Raw genomic sequence first — 27,290 nt, 5'->3', positions numbered from 1 at the left:
TGCTGACACAGACTTTAATGGAGAAAGAAAAGAGTCCATTATGAATGTTACAGAGAACATAATTCATTTAAGAGAAATCAAGATTTAAAGGACGTATAGAGGGGAATATGAATACTGATGTCAGTGCGTCACGCTCGGTGGTTTGTTGCTGGACTCTGTACATGCATCATGTCAGGTGGAACACAACTCACTGCCAGAAGTTATTGTCCGGTCTTTGTTAGATTCCTGTTGGAAACAGGTTTCTTTCAGTTCAGGCCTTTCAACAGGAACCAGTGATATGCACAATGAAGCAACTGCAGCTTTTGCATTTTAACACCAATCTCCCAAGACTGTCAAAAACTGCTTTGGGGACACTTTTTCCTTCCCAATAGAAGGAGAGGGGGGAGGGAGAGCAAAAAGGAGGAAATGGGGCTGGATTATTTCTGAACTAGTCCAGTATGAGCACACAAGAAGAAAGCTAGTTAATAGAGCTGCTTTCAAGCTTGCATATACATTGCAGAGACGAAGGACCGGCACATTTACTGCGCCATAAAACAATGTTATGAGTGCTTGAAAAATATTCCCCAATCCATATACTATATTGGCTTCTAAACTTCAGCAGCCAGAGCCATGAAAATAGAGTGCTTTGTGCAGTAGCTTGCGCAACCAAAGAACTTTCTCGTCCTCAGAGTGCTTTATTATGTTTAACGAGACAGGCTGAGCACTTCTTGATAAACATTTTTTCCTTGAAGCAGTAATCCTACTTAAACTTTTTACCTTGTCCCTACAGCATACTGTAGGAAGTTAATAACAGAATTCATTCTCTCCCTTAAAGTGCTAGTCATGTTACTGCAGAAAGTGAGGGACATGTTGTGATTGCCACAAAAGGGGCCATGGCTGGAAACAAGCACTAACTGCACTCTTAGGATGCAGGCCTGGTGTTTTAAGAAGAAAGCTTTTCTGAAGTACATTTTCTTGGATATCCAGTTTCTTTCAAACTACAAAAAATATGTATGTATGAATGTCTGTTGTAACAGGAATGTTCCAGCCCGTAGTGTTTGGCCCTGATGCCTAACCCTGACAGTGTTTCCACGCACCCCAAGTCTACTTTGCAACAGCGAGGTGACAGGCAGCTGGTCATGATAAAGCCAAACCAAAGAGCCAAGATTAATCCAGGAGATCTCAGATGAAGGGAGCCTGTCCTTACATCTTTGCATTTGCTTTTGCTTTGTGTGAGGTGCAATGCATTCTGCTGCTCTGGCAAATGCTCTGGGCATAGCATTACAAACCCTTCTATTTTTAAAAGCCATTCTTTGATAGAATTATTAAAGTTTTTAAGAGCAAGAGTTTCATTAACGGTGAGAATTTAACCAGAGGAGAATGAGGAAATTCAGAGTCAGCCCTCCCTCTAAGTCAATCTCATTTCTGTCCCCTCGTATCACTGTGTTACAACAGGCTCTTTCACGGTCACATGAGGCTGGCCAGGGGACACACTTCTCACTAGATCTAATACAATGAAAAGAAAAACTGTCTTTTTCCTCCTGTGGTCTTAGATGCACATGTGGCTTTTCATACCACACACATCATGTGTTCTTGGAATGAAAGGCCCTTTTGTAACATGCACACACCAGCCAAGGCAACTTAACATTGGGTAGGATTGTTAACAGGGTTCCCTAAAGCCTTCCATGAACACTGTACCAGCAGCATTGCACTGGAAGAGGAATGTGGTTGTAGGAATCTGACCAGCTATAAGTAATTCACAATACACACACCCCCATTTCGGTTCCCCCCAGGTTAACTACCGGTACTTAATGGAGGCAGTTTTTCCCTGTGGGAACAGAGTAAAACTTAGGGACAAGCCTGATGATTACCAAAATACATGCCTTGCTGTCCCTTGGGATGGCCAAGACATTCTCATGTCTGTGTTTGAGGGAGCTGCTACCACTTTCCAAGCCCTCTGAGAGCAATGGCCACCTACCTCCACTGCTTTTATGTCAGAAGACCAGTGAGAACCTTATTTCCAAGAAGGATGACCAGAAGCATATTAGCCTTTATCCTCCAGGCCTGAGTGCTTTTGAATGTTCTTGTGTAGGCAGTAGGTGAGCAGCCAACATTCAGAGGTTACATTTTGCAAATGTGGAGGATGTATCCCATGTACGTCTTAAGAGATCTTCCCGATTTGAAGCAGCAAGTTAACTGTGCAGCTCCAAATAGCAGCAGTTCTCTATCCACACGTGGGAATATCCACTCCTTGGAAGACTATTTCATAGATTAAATTATGCCCAAGGAGAACAGGGCAATCTGGAAAGAAAATCCTGTCTTTGTCACAGGGCTTGGTAGTAGAGTACACATAAAAGTATCTAACAGATACTTTCACAGCTGAACAATCCAAATTCTATCATTGTTTTGGGTAACTCCAGAATGGGCCATATGGGTGTAAATCCACTCCATCCCTTGAAAATAACACAAAGAACACAAAGAATTTAACAATTTTATTAAAAATTGTACCAGTTATTAGAAAAAAAATCCAAGTATTAAAGTATTAAAAAGCACCAAAGAAAGAAAGCACAAAGCAAATATACTGCACAGATACAAAAAAAAGGAGCTCTGCCCAGTCACCATGGGTACAGGCAGGAGTCCTGGAGGCACACGACCAGGATAAACAAAATGCTACATTCTCACTGGGTCTCAGTCCATGGCAAAGAAGGTGTGTGCACTTCAGGACTAATCCAGACAGAAATCTCACAGGAGAGCATCGAGTTTACTTCTGCAGCAGGACAGTATAATATTCTGGTGAATATCAGAACTCATAGGGAAATGCTCAACTGAGGGAAAGTTTACTAAGTACATTGTGAATTCTAGATCACCTTACCCTTTTTGTTTTCCAGATAAAGGATTCTGAAGCTTTAAAAAAGAAGAAAAAAATAGTATCCCACCAAAGTAGAAAAGTCATGCAAGAAAGGGAGGGAGAAAATGTGAATCCATATTTCACAATAATTGTGTAAGTGATTTTTACCTAGAAACATAGGAGACTGTACTCAATACCATTGAAGAGAGAACAGAAGAAGAGATACATTATTAGTTTTACCAAAAAAACCCAATAGTCTAGATACCCAACCTCAAATTTAGTGGCAGGATTTTCAAATGCACTTACTGGAAACAGACATTTGGATCCTTTGGGCTGTTTTGAAATTTCCATCTTACAAGCCTAACTTTTGACATTTGTTTAAGGAGATATTGACATGTCATCTTTCCATCACACTGGTCTCTCCTCCTTTTATCATGAACTTTTCAGAATTGATTGATCAAAACTGGAGCTGAGGAATCTGTGACGATGCTCTCCTGGAACCATGTCCACAAATCAGGGAGACTCCTTTTAGATTTAAGAACAACTTTATACATGCAAAATTTCCATAATAGATTTTAAAAACAGTTTAAGAATCTACCCTTCCCACCCCTCCATTCCCCAAAGGCAGCAAAGAGTCTGAAGACAGAACTGAAAAATGGCTTTAAAAAACAGACCACAGACATTAGGTTTCGCTTCCCAGAAACCAACTTCCAGCATGGGATTGGCAGGAAGAGACCCTCCTTTCTGTGGCTAAGGGGGAAGGTGAGGCACATGGAAGAAAGAAGGGGTAGAGGATGTCAGACTGCATTCAGTTTAAGAACACACACACACACGCACACACACAATTACATTCCAGTGCATTTGATGTGTTTGGTCTTTTCTGCTTTTCCTGGTGGAGAAGAACTGAGCTGTGTAACACCTGCGTGAACACATGCAAACCAAAGAAACAGAGACCACTGAAATCTTTAGGAACTGTAAAAGATTGTCCTAGGATCTTTTATCAATTCCTTGAGGTATTTCTTCTTGCTAAAACAATCAAAGGCAACAGGCAGGCATTTTTGCAAATGATCAGAAATGCCACTTTGAAAGGCAGAAGATTTGGAAGGACATTATTAAAAACCTTTGCTGTCAAATTACGCTAATACTCAAGAGTGCTTGGTCCATGTGCAGAGCTCCCATGAATATGAACAAGCATTCCATGGTCCTTTTACTTCTAATCCCACAGTAAATATTGCTGGTAAAACAAGGCAAGACCTCCACATATCTGCCTTCTCATTTGATCCTAGCACATATGTTGAGCTCTTCCCTATTTTTCTTTTTAAAAATACCCTCAACAGCACACCATTCATCATGTCACGGTCTCACCATTCCCACAGCTTCAGCAGAGCTACACGTCTGGATCAGCAGCGGAAGGGTGGAATTCACTGTAGAGTTGACAGGGTCACATTGCAACAACTGCCTCAAGTAATTTTGCTTGTTCGTAAAAGGCCCAACCCTTCTCCCTAGGCTACTAATGGGCAGAATCTAATTTCCCAGAAAAGTCCCAAGCCCCACACTGAATGAAGTTCAACCTTAGGTACAGCTCCAGTGACTGCTATGGAAAAACTACAAGACCATAGTAACCTCACATGCACATGCTGTCTATACTTTAAATGCAGGCTTGGGAGGACAAAGTAAAAGGCCAGTAGAAAGAAAGATGTCTTTGCAATCACCTTTTCTGCACCAAGAAGAACTGGGTTCCTTGCCTCTATTCCTGTGTTGATATACAGCTCCAAAGCAAAGGCTGATAAGGTAGTTTCTTTCAGGAATGCTCTACACAGAATTCAGCCAACAAACATTTAATAACAACCAGCTATTTAAACTGAGATATGTGATCAGTTATGCAGGAATTCAGTGCCACCAGGGATTATCAGCACCTTGGGAGAAAGCTGCAGCCTGACACAGATCCAAGGGCAATCCTTTCCATGTAAATTAATCCTCTCCCCTGCCTTTGTTCTATCCTACTTAAGGCAGTTTGCAGCTAGCCCTGGGCAGTCACTTTGTGATTACTGGCTCAGCTTTCAAGAATTGCAGGGAACAAAAGTAAAGCTAACTATTCCCTAGGAGCTTGCTGGATCCAGGGATGAGCAGGTTACAAGATATTCATTCAAAAGAATGGGAAGTTGGTTAAAGATAGGAAGAACTCCATCCCTCAAGGAAAGCAAGCTGCGGACTGAAGCTGTTTTGGTGATCTGGGGAAGGCAAGCAAGATACTTCAAGGCTACTGGTACCATCAGTAGCTCAAGCTCTTTTTAAGAACTGCTCATTAAAAATAGGAATTTGTTTTAGGAGAAAGATCTGACTTTTTTTTTTTTCCAAATTGTTAGACTGTAATCTTAAAACACAGAGAGAAACAGTGTCCTATTCCTTTCATGAAAATAATATCTAGTATCTAAAAACTCGAGCATTCACCAACAGGACTTAAGCCATGTTCCTTGGAACTGTTTCCTCAAGCAATTGCTGTATGTCCATGGCCACGCTGCAACAGCTACTCTGCAAAGACCTCTTCAGTGCATGCTCAGTAGGCCTTGGAACCTGGGAACATGGAACAGATGACAAATATATGGGTGTTGTGCATCCATGTATTTGTTGAGAAATGTGTGAAATCTTCCCAGTATTTCTTCAAGTAGGTGAGACTGTAAGCTGCTTTTCCCTAAATGAAAAACCAGTCTGCCCCTCCAAACCTACATGAAGCAAAATAAGACTTTTTGGTTGACAGAACGTATTTCCTTTCTCCAAGATATGCAGATATGGAATATAATTAAAATATATTATCAGTGGTTGTAAATCTCTGGCACCAGTAACCAACACGCATATTGCAGGAAGCCGGCCTTTGTCTAGCACCAGCTCTATGTCTCCAATGAAGTATTGTTGTATAAGGAGACTTTAACTTGAGACCCTGGACATGACCAAATTTGATAAGTCTGTTGTTACAGTGGGAAATATGGACTGGCAAAGACGTGTCTTTCCCTGAGCCAAATTATTCTATGGAGCAGACAGCCTGCTTGAAGAACAGTTTCAGTTACATGTTTCTCCAAGGTAAGAAGAGTCTGACCCTAGATAAACTGGTTGGGTCACAACACCAGAAAGCACCACTACCAGATCTATCTCTCCAGCTTACACATCCAGAGAACAGGCACTACTGGCCTGTTTGACAGTCAAGTCCAGGCAGGAGGGAAGGGAAAAGCTCACAATGTTTTTTTAAGTGTCAGATGCACTTGCTGAATTTTTTGTAGTTTGCACGGCTGTTACGATGTAGCTTTGACTGTTCCTGATAAAGGGGTCCTGGCAGCCAGTAGGAAAATGCAAGAATCACATCCTAGAGCATACTGTGTGGGCAAGGCAGCAATGCTGTCTTGCTTCCTGAGCCTCAGTGCTTCCGCTTCTGCCTCTACAAGAGCTTGTGATTTAAGAGTCTTCTTCTGAACATCCAGCTTCTCAGGGGTCCCCAATTCAGTCTGTGTTTGTGCTACCCCTCAGACTTTGCCCCCCATTTAAGTTCTTGTTTTCCAATACCAGAGCTAACTCCAAGCAGACCGTGCAAAGCAAGGTATGAAAAGCCTCATCTCTGTCAATGTGGGCAGGGGGCAGCTTCCTGTACTGCTACAGCATAGTCAGCAACAGTTGTCATGTGTGTCCTTCTGGGTAACTCTGTAGTGCACATGCTTAAAGAAACAATACAAAACCAAAAACAATAGCCCCTCTTAAAACCCCCCCCACCCTCCCTTCTCCATAAAACCCACCCCCCAAATATTACTTGAGATTAATGTATATGAATTATTAACCATCATGGACAAACACATTACTCTAGCTCTAGCTAGAAAAATAACATAAGAGGAGGAAAAAAAAAAAGCTTTTCTCACATAAACTTTCCTTATGTTGAAGGAGAGTGACTGTGAATATGAGAAAGTGAAAAAGGCTTGGGGACCTCTTTCAGGGAGCTAACACACATTTTGCCACAGTACAGCAGGATGCAAATCAAGAGAATTGGGGCTGGGAGAGAGAGAGAAAGTCCAAATTTAACTGTGTTCAGCAAATTGTTACCAGACACTACAGTGCAATGATGAGATTATACAAATACCAGAGCAAGCATGAATTAGAGAAGGATATGCAGAGAGGGGTGGAAAAGAAAGTCTATGTGCAAGTAAACTACTCTTTCCACACAGTAATGCTTATTTTTCAGAATGGACCAAGGGCAGATTTCCTCAACACCTGAAGTTGGTGTTCGTAACAGGGCTGAAGAGCAAATTTCTGGACAGCTCTTCCTTACACTGGTTGTATCATTTGAGTCCTACAATCATGTGCAGTGCCAATATGGAAATGGACTGAAGAAAATAAAGTCTGTATTGCTTTTCTGTTCATGTTTTACCCTAGCTGTCACTGGGTTTCCGAACAAACAATATTTAAGGCTACAGAGAAGTAGCCTTCAATATTTAAGGCTACTTCCCTTTGGTAATTTCCCTGTGCTGGTCCAATAGTGTCAGTCATATGGACAAACTTCTGAGTGCATACAAACCAGGAAATGTTGGACAATCTCCCTTAAATTAATATTACCACTGCTAGTCAAGATATGCCTACAGCAGCCTCCAAACATTACATACTAGAGTCATGGACACACTGCTTGTACAGTGTACATGTCAGACTAGTTGCTAATTCATTTCCCTGTCAAATCTTGAAGCAAAACTATCGGATGCCTGGGGGCTAAAGCCTTCCTGACCAACCACATTATAGTAAGAGAAAAGAAAAACAAAACAAAATAAACACCCATCATAAAACTAATAAAAACGTATACATTAGCATTGTAGAAGAATGATGCTTGGGTCATATTTTATGGTTTTTGGCTTCATGCTGGCTCACACGCACAGCGAACACTGAACTGGAAGAGAAGAGTGGCAGAAACTAGCCACCAGCAACCCCAGGAAGGTTTAATTTTAAGACTGCTCTACTGAAATTATTTTGTATATAGATGGCAATGGCAAAGAACAACTTCATTTGAGAGAGCTGCAACTGGTGCCCAATGGAAGGGCTGAAGAGACCAGATTTCTTTGTGATTTTCTCTCATATGGAGTGGAAGGAAAAAAAATAGTAACCCATGCAGAAAACAAGTAACCTGATGGATATAAGCTACTTGAATGTTTTCATCGCTAAAAAGAACTGTCTTTGTAGAGGAATCAAGCATCTGCTTTGGAAGATACCCAGAATATGTTTAGAGTCATCAATCCCAGACATCAGTTTTAACTAGCAGCCAAAATGTCACTCCTGCACTCTGCCATTGACTAACGCACAGGGCAGAGGAAGCCGTTAGTCTAACACCTGCCTCCCTTGCACAGAGGTCACCGGCGCAGGGAACCAGCAGCAAGCTTTACCAAACACACCCACATTCTGGCTTTCCTTCAACAGTGTTGGACAAGAGCTCCCTGCCTCGCGAGGCAGGCAGCAGCAAAGAAGAGTCCGTAAAAACCCCCAAACTTGAAGACGAGTGTGGGAAATTCAGAGTCCTCACATCCGGCCGGCGGTGTGCCATGTCTCGCCCCCCAACCAGTGTTTGTTCAGTGCTCCCTGCAGACTGGATGCGGCCTGAAACAGGCGGGCGAAGCTCACCTCTGCCCAGTGTGGTTCCTGTTCGCCTCCGCGTTTAAGGCCAAGTTGTGTAGGAAGAGAAAAAGCTGCCACCACACTTGATTTCTGTTCTGCTGATGCTGTAGAGGAGAACAGTTGAAGCAAGGTTATTTATATTTCTAAAATTGCAACATACCACTTCTCTTTTCCAATAACAACTCAGTTACACTTTTCAAGAGCAGACACTTTAATCCCATCAGCATAACAAGGGGGTGCAGCCAGGGATGAGGGGAGAGAGGGAAATGATAAGTTCTCCAGAAATAATTGTAGCTCTAACATTACAAAAAGAAAAGAGCAGACCCTTTATGCATTGTGCACAAGAGGATTAAACTTTTTTTTTTGCTTGTAGGATTTTGCAGAGTTTAGCCAAGTGCTGTTTTTAATCAGATTGGCTTCTGAGCCTTTCAAAAGCCCCAGCTGCATGAACAAACAACCTTTTTTTTTTTTTTAAAAAAAAAAAGCCCCCCTTCACCCCAAAAGTAAAAAAAAAGAAAAAAATATAACTGGTGATCCATCTGTAAGTGATTTGACACCGTGAAGGTCAAAGGGTTAATCTTCAATTTAAACCACACTGCTGAGACAGCAAAACTCTGATTTCATCTAGTACAAGAAAACACATTCGTGCACACACACTCCCCCACCCTCCCCCCACCACATTTTCCTTCCCAGCATCTCCAAGATAATACTGCCCTTTTTATAGCCACTTTTGACAGTAAGCCATAAATAATCAGCCTTGGAGCCCTTTCCTACTGACTGGAGCCAATTAAACCTTAAGCAAGAACATACTTGAAAACACACAAAAAACCAAAACCAAGAGGTTATTTCAGGTCCCATTGTCAAGGAAGAAACATAGGAGTTGAGTTTCAGGGGGACACCAGACTATATAATGCAGCTTTGGGGCAGGGACACTGTTCCTTCTTTTGTTATATGTAATCACCACTGCAAAAGTGGCTCTGATTATACCCCCACCTTCCAGCACTTTAATGGCATCTCATACAAACAGGTGGGTTTCTCTTTACATTGCCCAGCCTGGGATACTATTTCACCTCAATAACCAACCCTCTATGAGAAGTCAGTCTTTGTTTTCTCATCCAGAATTCCATATTTGCTAAGCAGGACTGATCATTTCTGGAAAACAAAACAAACCAGCCACAATCTGCCCCCCTCCAAACTTTCTTCCCCCCCCCAGTCCTCAGCAGACAAGGAAACAGAAGATTGGCTTCCAACAACTTTGCCTCAGTACACAGGAGTTCATAAAAAAGCACTGAAGCACATTATACGAACAAGATGTTTCAACTCAGATTAGCCCAACAGGGTAGAACAACACGGTTGCAAGGCATTCTTTACGTAATCACAGTGAGTTGCAACTGGAGTTGGTGTATTGGAGATACGTCAATAGACAGCTCTTCAAACCCTCCCAGTCATTAAATCATGTTTGTATTTCAGCATGAGTAGATCTGTGCCATTTGAATCACAAGTACACACAAACCAGGCTCCAGGAAATCTGTGTTCATCTTGCATCTTAGCAGTGGGTCATTCTTCTTACCCTCACAACTTAACAGTTGTCTCCCAGATTTGGAAGAGTTCACACAGATCTCATCAAACTTTTCAACACCACTGTGTTTGAAGCATTACCCACAGACAGCAACACTAGAGCCCGGTATCACTTATTTCAAAGTAACCCACCCTGGGGTCAGTCTGTACTGATTGTCCAGGCTTTGCTATTTACAGGTGAAAACAGTCTTTCATAAACTATCTCCTAGGGCTGGGTTACAATAACCTAATTTTGGTCTCAAAATGCAAGATGCTTTTTGTTACTCGCCCCTCTGTTTGACCAGGCTTGTCCTTCCTCATAAAACTTCAGAGATTCTTCTCACCATCCTCCATAGAGCCAAACTCACAAACCTGCCTGAACATGCACGTGGAACCACAATGTCCCAGTGACATACAGATACCATTTTTTATTCAAGCTATTACAGCTTAAGTGCACTGCTCCTTAAAGAGAGATCATCGGGTAGCGTGTCAATGAGGTGGCACGCAAGCACAGTGTCTTCTCCTGCAGTTTCCACAAGTAGGGAACTATGCTAAGAGAGCATGGTGCACAAACACACTATAGATACCATGAAGAAAATCTGCTTTGGCAGAGTACTTTATTCTATTGACAGCCAAGAGAAGTGTTTTATAAGGATTTAGTATGGGCAATGCAAAAGGATGTTTAAAAATTGGTGTTGACATTCTAAACTTGAAATATATCTCAGCTTCACTGGTGGACACTCTTTAATGGAAACTCTCACAGAATTTTATAAAATGGGCTAATTTGGGTGCAGATGAGAGGAGGTGTGCTGATTTAGCATGGGTAATTTCAACTATTCTACACTGTCAGAACGACAAACACGTACAAGAATCCCTGTATTAATGTCCTGCTTCATACAGGAGCCTGCGTTGCCCTTCTCACACACCAGAACAGATTTCTAAATATTCTGTCTCCACCTTAAGTTTTACGCGTCACCCCAGAAGAAAGATTACTTGTTCTTTGCAATGGTAGATAAACGAGGCCATATCCAGGGGAAAACAGTGGAAGGACTAAGCTCTTCATCCTCCCTTTTTTTGAAGGGGAGAGGTTGAGGAAGGTATTGGGGTTTGGTTTTATTTGGTAACTAAGTGTCTAGAGCTCAATTTTAAGGAGGGTTACAGACACACAAGAGAGCCTGTGAGATGCAATATCACAATTTTATTTTATTTTTTAGTTTATATTCTATTCTGTTTTTTCACTGCCTCTTGAAGCCTCTTTTTTGGTACCGCATTTTTGTCCTCCAGTTAAAAAGGTTTCTTACTATTTGCCTGGAACACTCAAGGAGATTTCCATGCAAGAGCAGCATAGGAATTATTTTACCCTTTTCCCCCTGCTTGTGAGAAGCATAAGATCTCAAATAACTTTATGAGGGACGTTGACATAATTAATTTTGTTTTGAAGTGAAGAAATAGAGAACTAGACTGAGGGCAGCTTTCCAGGTTTTATTCCTAGACCTAGGGCTTGTATTTCCCTGGATCTGTATTCAGCCAGCATTTCCTTCCACAGTGATGTAGTCCCAAACACACTTTCACTGGCTTGCATACTGAAACTGCCCATTCACACTGTCCTCTCCTCACACTAGTGCAGGAAAGTGAACAAGAGTAGAACAACGATCAAGGCCAGAACGGATCTGATAAAGAAATTGCCTTTATTATTGACCAGGTCATCTTAATCCATCTGATCCATGGCATCATGTAGCCAAGCTGATGTGTGTGCCAGAACAACCTGAGAGGAACAGCAAGCTGGGACTGCTTGCTTCAGCACCAAGCCTAGCTCATGGGGTTTGCAGTGTTTCAACTTCACTTCTGGGCTGATCTACTTTCCTTGGTACTAATTCAGCGTGGGACAGGAGCCACAGAATGGAAATGGCAGATACTCCTTGCAGTAGAGACAGAGTAAACAATTTATGGAAAGAACTGCACCAGCCTAAAAAATGTGCCTTTCACAAGTTTCAGTAGTTTTTCCCTAGATACACCTGTGCTAAGACCAAAATGCTCAAATACTTCAAAACTGAGGGATTTTTGGTGTGGCATAATTTAGCTGCCAGGAAGGACAGAAAATCCAGGAGAGTGAGTCCATTAATTTGGCATCTAATTTTTTCAGACATGATATGTTTCAAGTAAATTCTTAAAGTTTTCTAAGACTCATAACTATTGTGGCACAGGTTTAAAATGTTCCTAAGCGTCACTATGCTGATTTGTCCCTCATCAGAACAATTCAATCCTGAGAGTCATTACTGCACAGAAGTATCAAGGACGAACACTTTGCCACCTCCATGCGGTAGCGACACAGTGAGTATTTTGAAGCTCCTTTCCCAAGATGGAAAGCAGCCCCTTTTGCCCTCTATACTAACTGTAATTAAAGACCAGACTTGTGAATACAGTAAGTCAACACAAAGCTGGAAACACATAAAACCATTTCCTATTGCAGCTGCTGCTTTTTAAAGGGGATATCCTTAAGAGACTGTCTGTCTGAGGCATTAGCATGAATGCTTGAATGAGTCACAAGGAAAGGCCATTTTACAGGAACAGTGTCCTCTGCAGCAACAGTACATTAGTGAAGCCTATTCCATGAACTGTGCTGAACCAAAAGCCAGACTACTGGTAAACAAACACAAAAAAACAGCAAGACTTTTACTGGAAGCAAACGGAAGAGGGACATGATTGACTGAACGTTTATTCCCTCCACATAATTAATTCCTAATAGATGTTTCATATTTTAAGCATACAGATATGTATCTGTCAAATAGTAACCCAGATGTCAAAAGCTTTTTAATCCTACCAAGCCCTTGCATGGGGTGATGAAGAGAAGATCAGGACAGGTAATATACCTCGAAGAAAATGTTGTCCCTCTGACACAGCTCCTTGAATCCTTGAGCATAAGTATTTAACAGATGAATAGGATTCACTTTTCTACCTGATACATGCTTGTCATTAATACCCTTCCTTTAAAAAAATAATATATTAATCATATACATGTCATATATGGGTCTGGTACACACCTATCACATATACTGAAGAGTACACCCATTTACCCTTTTGATCTCTTGGGCAACTTCTGACTTTGCTTCATGGCTTCCAGATGGTTAAGAGTCAAATTCTGATCCCAGCTTAACTAGAAGGATTAAGATATGGCCATAAATGGCACTATTAGAGCAAAAGAAGAAGAAGAATTACATACGTGTACACAGAAACACCATTCTCCATTTAATGACTAATACAAGTATTAGAATAAGTTGTTGGGATTTTATTTATTCACTGAAAACAAAAATATTTGCACACCGGGAGCATTTGCTGACTCATCACTGAAGGCTGTTTTGACTGCCAGGTGGCTGGAGGCATATTGTGCTACCACAAAATACGCTTCAGCTGAGAAAAACTAGAAAGTCACAGTCCCCAAGGCAACAGAGGTTACAGAAGGTGTTCTCTGCTGGAGGGAGAAAGGCAGGCCAATGGAAGTCAAATACAAATCTTTCCAGCTGTGATTCCTAATGATCAAGGAATAATGCATGTGTAAAAGCAGCAGGAAAGAAAAGGAGACAGTAACAGAAAAACTGAAAGAGGAGCTTAGCAGCACCATTTCTCATAGCACAGAGATCTTCCTTGGGGATCTGCATCCTGGCTTGCAAATCTGTGGCTTTCTTATGAGGGACGAAACTTGTGGTAGAGGGAGGTGTCATCTCAAGTATTTTTTCCTTTCCCAAAGCCTCCAAAGCAAGATAAGTAACACATGTTTATGGAGAAAGAATATACAGGAGCAGGTGCAACAGGAAGGATGAGGGGTGCAGGAGTTCCCCAAAAACCCATTCCCAGGCTGCCCAGCCCAAGCAAGGGGGACAGCACTGACCCCTGCCGAGGCACCGGTCTGAGCAGCAAACGGCAACACTCATGGCCCCAAACCTGCTGCACACACAGCTGTGCAGGTGAGCCCTTTCTCAACTTTCTTGTAGTTCAAAAACAAACATGCAGCCACTCACGCCTTCCTCTCCAGAGCGGGCAGGAAGGGGAAGCAGACAGACACCATGGCAACAGCCAGCTGACGGCAACCTGGGAAGGGCAACCACCGGCCACCACATTCCCAGGGCCCCAGCCTTCCCCACCTGCACCCCCGGGGAGGACACCAGCTTATTTTCCATAAATACAGTAAACAAGGGTTTTGCATTTCCATAGTGCTGCACCTGATACCATGGAGTCCGGAAGGGATTCACCCCCACGTTGTGGGGGTGACAAGGGTGCAGGAAGAGATGCTCAGATCTTGCCTCCGCCCCCTGGATAAGACACCCACCCCTCCCACGGCCACAGCTGCAGGCAGCAAGCAGACAGGCTTATGCCCTCAGAGCCCACGTGTGAACTGGCAGGGCTGTTCCACCACTTAGCCTGTTTATCACCTAACCAGCACAGGCTGTGGGACAGACTGACCTGTTATTTTGCATTGATTCCCCTCACCACCAGAAGGGATCTGCTCCCCAAACTGCTCGATGCACCGCAGACCTCCCCTAGTGATTAAAGCGTACCTCGGGGTTTTGTTAAAATAACGCTTTTAAAGTTTTGACAGGAAAACATCCAGGTGGAGGTGGGGGGGCTGGGGGGCGCAGCGCTCTGGCCTGGGCGCAGCGCTGCCCGCTGTGAGGGGGCCTGCAGACGGGCGGGCAGGTGCAGCGCTGGAGCCTGCGGGCAGAGCAGCCTCTCGTCAGCAGTTCTGATGACTCAGAGGCTAAATTTAGCAAGCGATATAAACACTGCAGCCGCAGCGCAAACACTGCCCGGCAGAGCCGCTCTCACGCACGGCCTCTCGGCTGCTCCTCCTCACCGGCCCAGGGCCTCTCGGGAGGCTGGCTGCACTGCCCCATCACCTGTGGCTCACCAGCAAAAACCTAACTGGAGTCAATACAAGTGTTTGTATTGCTATTCTTTTTGCAGTGGTACCCTCTTCAGAAAGATTCCTTTGCCATTGGGATGGTAGCTACCAAGGAGAAACAAAACCAAACAACAACAAAACCCAAATCCAAACAGAGACTATAAAAGGCTAGCAGGACATTCCCCCTCAACTGCTTGAAACAAAGGAGGACTCTGCAGTTGGACACTTGCTTTCCTGCTTTTCCAACATAAAACTTAATTGAGTAAAATACAAACACATACACTTCTCACCGTAAATAATCAGTCCAAACTTCTCATTATCCCCCTCAGAGATGGCAGTATCTTAATAAGATCAACCGACCTAAGCAGAGGACTGGAGGCAGAACAACTGGGTTCCAAGCAGCAATCCCTGCATGATCTCAGACAAGTTATAACCTGCATTTTCTAGTCTCCCACAGTAAAAAATAAGTTGGATATTACCACAATTATTTGTTAATTGAAAAATAATTTCTCAGCTGTCACACTGCTACAAGCATAAAGCACGTTACCACTGTCACAGACAGCATGGTGCCACAAGAGCCGAGGAAATACAGAAGAGCCTGTGGAGGCTACAGGGGTTGTACAGGAGAACCAGCAGCACTCAATGCTATTTAAATCACACTGCATTACTGCAGGTGATGTTAGAAATACTGCAAAACAATTCACTTGTACTCTCCCAGATAATTATTTCATGCTCTTCAATGTGGGCAATTTTGACATTTTTAGGTTGTGGCCCCACTGCCTTAAGAAACTGCAGTCCTGCGTCCAGTGGGGTGAAGGATTCACAGCATGCCATGGCACAGAGCTTGCTCTCCTGCCACTCAGCTCCCTTATCCTCTGCCCACTTCCTCTACCAGAGCTAGGCAGGAAGTTTTGCATTTATACCATTATCCCCTACTTTAAGCAGGAACAAACCTATAATACATTTACATCTCTCACCAGCTGAAAGCATAGAGAAGATGGATAGATTAGGCCGATGCAAAAGTTTTTAATTAAATCGATATACAATGGTTGTGACTGTTACATCAAGAGTTCACATAGCCCAGCCCCTAACAACAGCCTTATGTGGCTGCCTGAGGAACAGCAGAGGCCAAATACATGCAATAGCTCCCCCTAATACTCTTTCAGTATCTAACTGGTTTGAGCTTGGTACTTCCTGAGTCAAACCTGGTTTCTATTTAATGTCTCCTTCAATGGCCATAAACTTGCCCTGATTCCCCTTGAACCCAGATAAAGCACTGGGATGCACAATCAGCCTTGACAGGGAGTTTCACAGAACTACCTATAGCATGAAAAACTACCTCGTTTACTTTGAGCTGGCTGCTACTAGTTTGACTTGATTTTGCCTAGTTGTGGAAGAAATTAGTCTATCCATCTCCTTCATGTCACTTTTTATTTCTGTTTAATATTGCCACCCTCTTTGCTTTGTGGTTTTGTTAGGCTTAGGAATCCTAGCCCTTTTTTCATATGGAAGTTTCATCATGCTTCTTGCCTTTTTCTGAACCTTTTCCAATTCTGCTGCATCATTTTTGGAAGAAAGAAACCAGAACTGTATGTAACATTCAAGATATGGGAGAAACATGGATTTATACAGTGGCCTAACTATGTTCTTGTTCTCAATTTCTTTTCTTAACGTACCAAAGAATATAATTTCAGATCAGATCTAAAAGCGTCCAGCAAGTTTCAGTCAAGTCATCAGCTCCACAGGCAGCAGGATTTCAGAACAGGTGCTAGGGAAGGGGGAACAGGTTGCTGTGTCATAAGTATGCATATGGGAAGGTGCACTTCCAAGCCCACCTCTTCCTTCATTGTCATTTGTGAAAACTGAAAAAAAAATAAAAATCTGCCTCCGCTTCCTCATATCAAGTTTCTGATTCAAGTTGCTATGAGAATTCCTCTTCCCCTGTGGTACCCTCCTTTCCTCAAGCCTAGGATCCCAATTCCATAGCCCTGCAAGAACCTGGGTTTATATCTCAGTCTTCCCAACCTCACACGCACCCTATCCCCTGCCCTCTAAACTGAGCTAACTCACTTCAGGAGTTCTCCCAGCTGGTACTCTCCCTCACCATGCTCCTGCATCCTTAGCTGGAAATTCAAGTCTTGAAATGATGGGCAACCCACTGATAGCAGAGCTGAAGAGGAGACTGCTGCTTTGAACAGCAGCAGGGATCAGCAAGCACTAGCTAGCAGAGGAGATCCTGAAATGCACTGACCTACTCAATAAACAAATGAAAACACTTACCCCAAGCTTCAAACAAGCACAAGTATGGAGCTGCTGGTGCTGCAAGCTCAGCTGCAGGACAGTTTGAGAGTCCTCACGGCATTATTAGGAGGCTTTTCTCAACTCTTTTCCAAAAATGTGAAGTTATCATAAAGGACAGTTTCCTGAAAGCAATTCCAGTTTAAAAAAGCAACTGTTAAAAAATTCCCGAGTGTCCTCAATAAATGTCGGAGAAAAACCTGATTGAGTTTGGGATAAATTATGCACACGTAGTGCTGTGCAGCCACTCTCTCACATCAGTAAGTTTCTGACAAGAGACACGGGTTCCCTGTTGCATAAGCAGAAGTGTCTCAGAGGAGGCCTTGATAACTCTCATGAGAGACAGAGGGGAAAAAATATGCAAAACATAACAAGTTTCACTTTCAAAGGAAAACAGCATTTCCTCCTGGCCATTTTCAGTGTCATCAAATTGAGGCAAACAGGTATACAGCCGGTGTGGATGTACGCATTCACAGGCTGCTTGAGCCTGGTGCAGTGACTGTGCAGGAGTGACTTGCTGAACCAACTGGGGAATTTAGAGAAACAAAGTTTTCTATAGCTAAATCCACAGAGGCTTTTTGAGCATGGTCAGCATATCTAAATCAACTGCAGGATTCCTGATGTGTTGGAAAGGGGCTTTGTTGTTGTTTGTAATGCACTTATTTACTCAGAAAGCTCAGCTCTGATTCAGCATCTGGTTCTCATTGAGGTTCAGCTTTTTTTAAACCGAGCTTTCCAGATGGGTTGACTGAAGCACAAGGAGGTCAAGAGACTTGTCTGAGGTCATACAGCAAGTCAGTGGCTCTGCTTGGACCTGAGCCCAGAACTGTTCAAGGCTACCACTCCTTGGCTCTTAAAGAGACAATTTTATCCCCTGTGAAGTGATCTTATCACCATGAAGAAGAGATGTGGTAAAAGCAGTCCCCTTGAAAGTAGCAATCTGCTTAGAAAGAGTTATTTTATTTGGAAAAAGCCGTAGCATTCCAGTGTTTCCATGGAGCAAGTAAAACTGAAGGGGTGTGATACCGATACACAGTGTCATCCACCCCACTCTTGTATAACCTCGTGCTGCTATGGGGGGGCTTTACACCACTGCTGCCACCATCCCTGGTTGTCTACTCACATCCCATATAGCAGAACATCATGTCATAAAATACACTGTCAGTTCAGCACAGGTTGAAGCTCTTGCTCAAGACAAGGAAACTCAAATGCACTCATCACCTGAAGCAGATCCCAAGCACTTGTTCCCAGGGCCTGGACACGTGGGGTGCCAGCAGCACATCCTTTTCAACCGACCAGCAGATCCCCTAAGCTCAGCTCTGCTCTCCATAACCTCAGAACACACTCTTCAAGCCCAGCCACAGCCTGGGCTATAGCAAGCAGTTCACAGATCCCATGGCAAAGACACACTTGCTCCAAACCAAGAAGGAGGTGGCAGGAACTGGTCCTGCAGAAAGCATGGCTTGGATCTACCTTTGCTTTACACAGGCAGGGTGAGAAAAGTAAAACAACAGAGGGAATGTTGCGAGAAGCTACAAATCCTCAGACAGGTAGGGACTACTAAAGAGCTCTAGAAAACAAAGATGGGTCTCGCATGTCATTCTGCGGAGTTCCTTGCAAACTGGATCAACCTGTAGCATGCTCTGCTACTAAGGAATGCAGAGCATTGCACAAGTCCTTCCTATAATAAATTCAGCATCTTAAGGAGATGAAAGTCATAGAGGGTTAGGGAATGTTACATTATTGCTCTAGCCCTCTTCTGAGGATGAAAAAGCCAGGTTTTAAACTACTGTATTCTGTTTAATATATTTATAGGAAATGAAACCCTGAAAATGGTGTACATGCCAAAAGCAAGCATGGGTGCGGCCAACTTTCTTAATTCTTACGAGATGCATACCCAAAAATCTTTTGTATAGCCAAGAACCACAGAATAAATACCACATAGCTCTGGGAGCCCAGGGAAGAGATAACAGTGGCTCTCCAGGGTTCCCAGTGTGGGATGGAGTTTTAGACCGTATGTGCAGCCGAGTCCAATGACAACTCAGTGACGTCAACCTCAGCAGCTATTGCCTGCTCAGTTCCTCTCTCCTCCAGGGATGTACATTAACCAGCGACCTTTATGTCAACACAGCCTTGCTGCTGTGGCAGCAGAATGGGAGCCATACCTGAGCTGCTGGAGTTTCACAGAACTCAACAGCCATGAGAGGGCAACACTTGAGCTAGCTGGATGCACTTCTCATGCTGAAAGCCTTTCCTAACTCCCACTAAAAGGCAACATACAGCTTTCTTTCCACAGGTTCACAGATAAGATGTTTTGTAGGCTCCAAAAAGAGGCCCAGTTTGTTGAAAACCAGGCTTGCTCTCTCTCAGGACTTCACAAGACCGCAGTGGTGTGACTAACTTTGTGGTATTCTAAATCTGATTCAAGACACCACTCTGGAAAGTTGGTTTTGACCAAATGTTTGAGACAAGCTGGAATGGGGCATCCAAATCAGGGATTAATTTCACAGCAAGACAAACGACAGCCTGGTTTTCCACATTTCAGAAACTGCCCCTTCCAAACCACAAAACACTGGGAACCAGTTCACATGTCTCCAGGGGCAAACTGCTTGCTTCTTCAGCAAAAGGCTGGGAAGCCATTGCACACAGGACAGAGGGGCTTCTGCATAAGAGATCTGTGCCGAAAGCCAAAGGAAATCCTCCATGCAGGGCTGGAAGGGAAGGGACTGGGCATGACAACAAAACACTCCACGGGGAACAGTGCCTTGGACACTAATATGTGGCTCAGTACTCAGTTTTCCTGACAAACAAAAAAGAATCCTTTAGCAGATCCAAATGCCAAGGCCTATCCCAGGGTCAGGCTGTGGAGAACCACTGGCTGAACTATTCCGTCCTCGGGTTAAGTTTTCGGGTTGTTGGGTTTTTTTTTCCCCCTCTGTCTTTTGTTTTCAGATTTAAATGGCTGCACAGCTTCCCCCCCTTTACAACTTGTTGCTCTTCCAGTTCAAACAAAGACAGCAGAGCTCCTCCTCCGCTGGCTGCGCTCGGGCAGTGCGGGGCGGGCGGAGGCTTTTGTTTACTCACTCTCCCCCACGTTTGGCTGACGGGCCCAGCCCGCGGCACCGGCAGCGCTGGCCCCGTCCTGCCCGCGGCTCCGGCAGCCCCGCGGCTCCGGCACAGCACAGAGCCCCACGCGGGGCAGCTTCAGCGGGGCCGGCTTGGGTGGGCACTCCTGGATGCGTTTCCAAGGCTCAGACATCAGATAGGTAGGCTCCCCCGAGATGAAAGGGGTCAAGTTACAACCAGTTCCACTACTTCACTCCAGGGCTCCTCCACCGGGATGGTTAACCTTCCCTTTCCTGCAACAATCTGGCTAGAGTAAGAGGGGTCTTCAGCTATTGCTGGTGGAAAGGTGGCACTGGGGAAAACCCCATTCAACCACAACACCTGTTAAAAATCTCGTAGCTCGTTATTCCTGCAATTTGCTAAATGACATTCATAGCCCCATCTACATTTCTACAGGCTAATCTTCCTGTTACAGCTTCCTTAATCCTTCTGCAGTTGGGTGATGAAGAGTCCTTGAATTCCCTCATCTCTCTGATGACACAGAGAGGACCAAAACTTTGCCCTGCCACAAGCCACATTCTCTGATCAGGACTGAGATCCTCACTTACCTTTGAGAAGAACTGCATTAGTCCTATTGTTAAGAGAGCACCAACTCATTTGGAGTGAGAGAAGCTTTCTGTCCCTCTCTGAAGTCAGTCAAGAGTGTCAGCTTCTTCATATGCAAGCATATACACACTCTGCTTGTTGAACTTGCACAGAAATGGCAAAGTGTTGCCTACTGCCAAACTTCTGCCACCTCTGACAAACTCTGCAATTTCCATTTCATCCCTATTCAGCAGGAGAAGGAGGGCAAGGGTTTCAGGGATACTGGTTTTATTTTGTTTCTCTGAAGAGCAGGTTTTTTTTTTCTTGTTTTTTTTTCTTTAAGAAAACAAAATCAAGATTCTGGAGTGTGGTTTTCAGACCTGATGGCATCTAACAGCTGTCTTTTGTTGTGAGGAAGTTAGTCACAAGTCTGAGACACTAGCTAGGACTGTCTGACAGAGGAGTTGCTAGCAAGTCTAGCATGATCTAAATATACTCCACAGCATTTCAGACAACTACCCCTAGACAACAAGGAGTGTCAGAACAAGACTCCAGGCTTGTTGTCACCCAGGATGAGGAGCTGATATAAGCCACAGATGGCCACTTGTGCCACAGAAGAGAAGACACTGGTGGTGAGGAGAGTGGAGAAGACTGAAAGCTGTAATAGAAAGCAAGGGGGAAGATCCCTCGGCAAAGCCACAGCAACCCAGCTGCTGATGAACCAGAAAAGTTGGAATAGCAGCAGCTCACACAGAACAGCTACCGTCCCAGGCAGTTAATGCAATCCCACACATTCTCTTCTCTTCCCTCCACCTGCCAATCTTGAGGAAGTGCCAGCAATCTAGCATAAGCAAAATCCATCAGGATACTCCTGCTGTTTTATCTCTCCTGGCAGTCTGCGGGCTTAGACAACAGCCTGCTTAGCTGGTGCCAGGGGCCAGTCTTCCAGAGAGCCACCCTTGCGGATAGCTAAGCGCCCACCTTCCCCTCCAGTGACAGCCTACCCTCTGTATGTGGAGCCGGTGGAACTGGTCGGCAATGCACTGCAACTTCCGTGCGATCTGCACCTCGGCACGCGTCTCCCGCTGGCCTTCCTGAGGCTCCTCTTGGAGGTGCGGATCCAGCGCAAAGCCAACTGGAGGGACATGTAAACGGTAACCAGCATTCCCTACAAAACAGAGGTAAAAAGAGTCACTCTTCCAGCATGAAGAACAGCTCTTCTACTCAGTACGCTTTACAGAGGGAAGAGCTGCAGAAAATCCTAAGTTTTGTACGCATTTGAAGTCCAGCTCCTGAAGACCAGACATTGACTGTGTACTGTAAGCAGGCAGTAAAACATTTGCTCAGCTTTTAAGTACATTTATATCAATTAAGCAGAGCATTGTGTTGCTCCCCATAATCAAATGACTGGCAGGGTCTTACACTTGGTTCCTTTTGCTTGTTTATAGTTCAGCCAAGTGAGGATTATTTTTTTTATGACAATTTTGAAGTTTTACAAGATCTCTGCCTCAAATTGTCTCCCATTCAAGGATGCTATAACTTTTCTGTCAGACTTTTTCCAGTTCTCTGGCATCTAGTGGGACTGATTTGAATTAAAGCTGCACCAGATACACAAAGCTGAGTGGTGTCCCATCAGTTACTAGTAAAATACTGGATAGACGTGATACTTATTTAACAGTAAAAAGCACAAAAGCTGTCCCATTAAGTGTAAATCTTTGCATTTCCCTCTCTCTACTAAAAACTTCTAGGAGTCTTCCCAATGTGGATAAGACAGCACTAGAAGTTAAAATATGTAGAAAAATGGTAGGATACGAGGTATAGTGAGCACTTAAATGTCTAGCAGTAAAATAAAAGATGAGAGAATAAAGCCAAAAAGAGTGGGAGTATCAAGGACAGTGGAAGAAATTAGCAAGTACCTGGTTCCTGCAGTGGACAAGCAAGGGTAAGAAAATACAAGCTGTCTTTCCTGAGGGAGTAGGACCAAAGCAAAAAAAATTCAGTCCTTTAATAAATACCCTAATGAAAGAAACCTTGCTTCATTGGGGAAGTGCTGAAGGGACAGTTTCCTTGCTGCAAAGGTGGTGACACTGGAGTGCTCTTACCATAGAAGAGTCTCCGGGGCTCTTCAGTGACTCCACAAGGCAACATAACATCCTGACTGGAAGAGGATGGGCTGAGTGTTTGAGTTGCCTTGTCCTGCTGCTCAGGATGCCTGATACCGGGACCACAGCAGTGTGTGAGGGGGAATAGTTGAAACCTCCCCAGAAGGCAGCTGTAGGACTGGTTCTGTGTGAAAATGCCAGTTGCAGTCATCTCACCAGGCTGACCTGCAAGTCCAAAGTCATCAGAGTGAAACACGTCATCGTCCAGCCCATCCAGGCTAGAATAGTCCTCTTCCAGGTAGCTGGGGCGATCCATGGCTCCTGCAATAAAGGGACATTTGAGGAAACAGCTAAGACACAACAAGAACATTGTCCAGGAGAGAATGCCTTGTACACCAACAGTAAAACACAGCTCTTTCTTCCATGCCTGCCTGCCTCCCTCCCTCTCGGTGCTGCGCATCTGCATGGGCAGGAGAGGCGAGTGACTCAGTGGTGAAGTCAGGGCTTTGTGGAAAGTCCTCGAGTGCTGGGCCAGAGAGAGAGACACAGTACTCACGTGTCTAAGAGTCCACCCACAGCTTCAATTCCACAACAAGTCAGAGGGAGGGAGCCAATCCCCAACCTCAGCATGTAGAAACTGAAAAGACCCCCATCCTTCAAATTGCCCCATGGCCAGTCAGCTTCTTCAGGGTCCGGTTTGTATTCCCCCTTCACTTTTTCCCACCTATTACTTATTGATGAAGAAAAGCTCTTGTAATCACAAAGGCTGCAAGGCCAGTCTTTTAGGAAACCCCAGTGGCAAAACTCACAAGAGCTGGCAAAGCCATTTCTGTGAAGCTCTTCAAAGCTTCTCCCTGTAAGGACCAGCTTTCCTTTCAACTTCTCATTTCTTTCCTCAGCTCAATGTAAGACATGTCCCAAACTTGGCAATGCAGTCACTTCATTACCCCTCTTACCCTCAAGCCTACATGCACTGTCAGTTCACCCTACTACTAAAGAAAAAAAACATATTGTGGTGTCAGTGCTTAATGCAGGACTTCCAAGAGTAAACACTCCTGAGCTCTGTTGCAGGACAAAGTTGGACAAGCATGGTGGAGAAAAAAAACAAACCAACCCAGTATCACTATTTCAGAGCTCTTAGCAAACATATAGCAATTAGAAGCAAAATTACTAAAAAAGTCCCAAGTCCCTTTACTGTTACCTGTGCATCTAACCCAATTGGAAGACAGTCTCCTAAGAGATCCATCTCCAGGATTTCCACCCAGTTCCAAACAAGGCAGTGAAATTCAACTCTTCATGTCTCTTCCTTTGCTCTGGTTTGCGAAGCATTTAACAGAATGGAAGACTAGCAAGAGGAATTTCAGGCCTGAAGGAGACATTAATAATAATTTTATAAGGATGTGTTCAGCACTCCCCTTGGTACTCCCATCTCCCCCCAGGTGAGCAAGTACTCACAATACCAACATGCCAGAAGAGACAAAGAGAAGGAGCAGTGCAAGAACCACTTGTGCAGGGCTCCAACTGGGGGCACTAGGGTTATTGAAGTTTTTTGCATCTCAGTGGTTCACTCAGCCCAGCCACAACTCCCAAATAAGAGTTGGCAGAGTGGGACAGGTACCAGCCCCACAGCTGGTCGAGCTCCACTGATGACAGCAGTGCTGTCTTGGCACAGCACTCATAACATTCTCATCCAAGGCTTACAGTAGCACACCGAAAGGAGTTACAGGCCCTGAGGATGGATGATCTCCTGCCAGCCCTGCTGCTGGATCTTCATCACCTGACAGAAAGGCAGGGTGATAATGTGCTTTTTCTTTGCAGCAAGATTTGCCGGATCCCATCCGTCAGAGCCCCACTGGCACGCGGGCATTCAGCTCCAGAAAGTGCAACAAAGGCACAAAGCCAGCCGGCAGAGCAAAACCTGAACAAAAGGGGGTTTAGAGAGCAAGAAGTTTCACTCGACCTCCCGCAAGACGGTCGGTCCGACTCTTTTGCAGAGCTCTCAGGAAACGCCGAAGGCAGAATGCCGAAGCCCAGTAATGGATAGCTCAAGCTACAACTCCCTGGAGTTCCTTCTGAAAACGCAGCTCGTGCCGGGAGCCTCGGTCGGCCAGGGCCGCCGCGCCTGCTCGGGCCGAGCCGCGGACCCGCGGGGGCTCTGCCGGGCGCTCGGACACGGAGCCCGCGCGTCTCCGGCTGCGTGTCCGACCCACGGCCCCTCCCCGGGAAAGCCGCCGAGCCCCGGGCCGAGGCGAGCTCGGCAGCCCGGCCGCTCTGACAGGCGGAGGGAGGGCTCAGCAAGCACGTGCCTGCCAGATTTCCCAAAACAAAGCTGGCCGGCCCCGGCAACTGCTTTTAACTCTGCCCTTTCCGGGCTCCAGACCCGCAAAGCCACCCCCGGACGAGAGATTTAGCCGCAGCTCCTCCGGGAAGAGCCCGGGGACGAAACACGCGAGCCCGGCGGGGCGGCCCGGGAGGGGGCCAGCGCTGGCTACCGGTAACTAGCCACCGCTTACAGTAGCAAGCCCCTTCCTTCTCGGTGTCCACCGGGCTCACTCCCATCCCGCCTGCTCGCTCCCTCTCCCCGTCCCTCCGCGGGTCCCCGGGCAGAAGCGGCTCCGCGCCGCCCGGCCGGGGCTGCCTCCGAGCTAATAACCAACCCCCTTCCCTGTCACGATCGCGCCCGGCCTCGGCGCCGCGCTCACCGGAGACCTGGCGCAGAAGTGCCGGCCCCCAGTGGCGAACAGACCCCCCGGGCACTCACCGAGAAGCGGGACAGACGTCCCGCCGGGACGGCCCGTCCGGGCAGCCGCCGCCGCCGCCGCCTCTCCCCGCCGCCAAACTGCCGCCGCCGCCGGGCGGGCCGCGAACAGCTGACGGCCGCGCCCCGCCCCCCGCCCCGCCCCCCGCCGCCGGCCAATGCGCCGGGAGGGGCGGCGCGCGCCGCCAGCGGTAACGGCCGTGCGGCCCCGCGCGCTGCCGAGCCGAGCCCGGGCGGGCCGGGCCGCAGGGCCCGCCCGGTGTCCCCGCGCCCGGGTAGGACGCTCTGCTCGCAGGCGCCGGGCGGGCGGGTGTTTTGGGGGAGCTGCGGGTGGTTGCCTCGCCTCGCCGCTCTCCTCATCGGTGCCGGCTGCGGGAAGGGGGCGGAGGAGAGGACCGAGCCCGGGCCCGCCTGTCCGTGCTGCGGCCCAGAGACAGGCTGTGTAACAAGGAGAGCAGCCTTCGCTTAAAAAACTGTTTCCCCATCCTTCATTTTTGCGGGAAAACAAGTTGCTCCGTCCTGCTTCAGCTGGGAGCAAGGAGGAAGCAAGAGTCTGTCGCCTCCAGCAGGACTCGTCGCTGGGACAGGGGTCCCTGGAGCCACCTTACCTGGGCTGTCCTGCCTCAGCATCGTCCCAGGCCAAGAGCAGAGCTACTGACACCACTGGGCTAGGTTCAAAACTGATGGGACTTTGGCTCCAGCTAGTTATTTTCCAACAAAACTCTTACTTGTTGGCTTTAAATAACTTAGAAAGTTCTCCTTGATTTGTAAAGTCTGAACGTTGAGGTATGAAGGTCAAGGAGTGCTTTGCAGCATGTCAAGCTCGTTCCTGCATATGAGTAATATGCAGAACTAAAGACCTAAACTAACAAGGATACATTACCAATACTGCTTTCTGTGAAGGCCCCTCACTGAGAAGATTAAGAAAAAACAAGCCTCGCACTCCAAAAAAGCATTCAGTGCTGTTTACCCTTACTCTACCGTTGCTTTCTCATCAGCTCGTCCTGAAATCTGTGCAAAATCTCACCAAGTTGAGATGCAAGACCCAGCTCCTCAGCACAGGGAAGCACCCTACCAGGCTGTTTTTAAAACCAACCTACATAACAAGATCACTTGGATGGGAGACATAAAAACCCAGCTGGCAGCTGAGTAATGTTACATGCTGTCAAGACTGCCACAGTTATTGAGGTTTGTAACTTAAACTCAGGGGCAGGGTTAGACTGGAAACTGTTGACTAGCAAAGTGAGGTGAACTACTGCGGGTTCCTCATATCACCTTCTCCTAGCCAGGCTCTGTGAGCCTCTCCAGCTAAATGCTTAGAGTCACTGTGATTTTGGGTGAGGTATTTACAGTTGCCATTAATAGATCAACGGGCTAATAGCATTCATCTTCTCCAAGAGCCCATTTCTTTTATGGTTCTTGTCCAAGGGTTCATTTCTATTCTTTTATTTGCCAGAAGGGTTGAGCCTTTGCTTTGTTTTGAGAAGATCAGCACATACCTGACTTTTACCTCACCACTAAGTGAGGAAGAAAAAAGTCTTAATTTCTTTTTTCAGTAAGGGCCAG

At 45.6% G+C, this 27,290-nt stretch overlaps 1 protein-coding gene across 9 annotated transcripts; it reads right to left on the bottom strand.

The window, feature by feature from the left end:
* Positions 1 to 25,810, bottom strand: BMF (Bcl2 modifying factor). 9 transcript variants are annotated; one of them, XR_007889792.1, is made up of 7 exons: positions 24,168 to 24,332; positions 22,967 to 23,287; positions 21,869 to 22,032; positions 8,468 to 8,565; positions 3,134 to 3,321; positions 1,958 to 2,432; positions 1 to 225 (listed from the first exon to the last, which is right to left on the bottom strand). XR_007889792.1 is itself a non-coding variant. In XM_051622329.1 (6 exons), the coding sequence occupies exons 3-6, from the start codon at positions 23,280 to 23,282 to the stop codon at positions 3,285 to 3,287; spliced, it is 615 nt and encodes a 204-aa protein (XP_051478289.1). In that variant the 5' UTR covers positions 23,283 to 23,287; positions 24,168 to 24,332; positions 25,728 to 25,810; the 3' UTR covers positions 2,459 to 3,284. The 9 variants fall into 9 exon arrangements, 7 of the variants coding, with proteins under 7 accessions (XP_051478294.1, XP_051478289.1, XP_051478291.1 ...); XM_051622329.1 differs by lacking the exons at positions 1 to 225; positions 1,958 to 2,432 and adding an exon at positions 25,728 to 25,810 and having other exon boundaries at positions 2,459 to 3,321; XM_051622331.1 differs by lacking the exons at positions 1 to 225; positions 1,958 to 2,432; positions 24,168 to 24,332 and adding an exon at positions 25,728 to 25,791 and having other exon boundaries at positions 2,459 to 3,321.
* Between the last annotated feature and the right edge of the window lie 1,480 nt (positions 25,811 to 27,290).

This window comes from Apus apus, chromosome 5 (assembly GCF_020740795.1).
Source record: "Apus apus isolate bApuApu2 chromosome 5, bApuApu2.pri.cur, whole genome shotgun sequence".
Lineage (NCBI taxonomy): Eukaryota > Metazoa > Chordata > Aves > Apodiformes > Apodidae > Apus > Apus apus.
The sequence above is the reverse complement of the archived record's forward strand: the minus strand, read 5'-3'. Positions and strand labels throughout refer to the sequence as shown.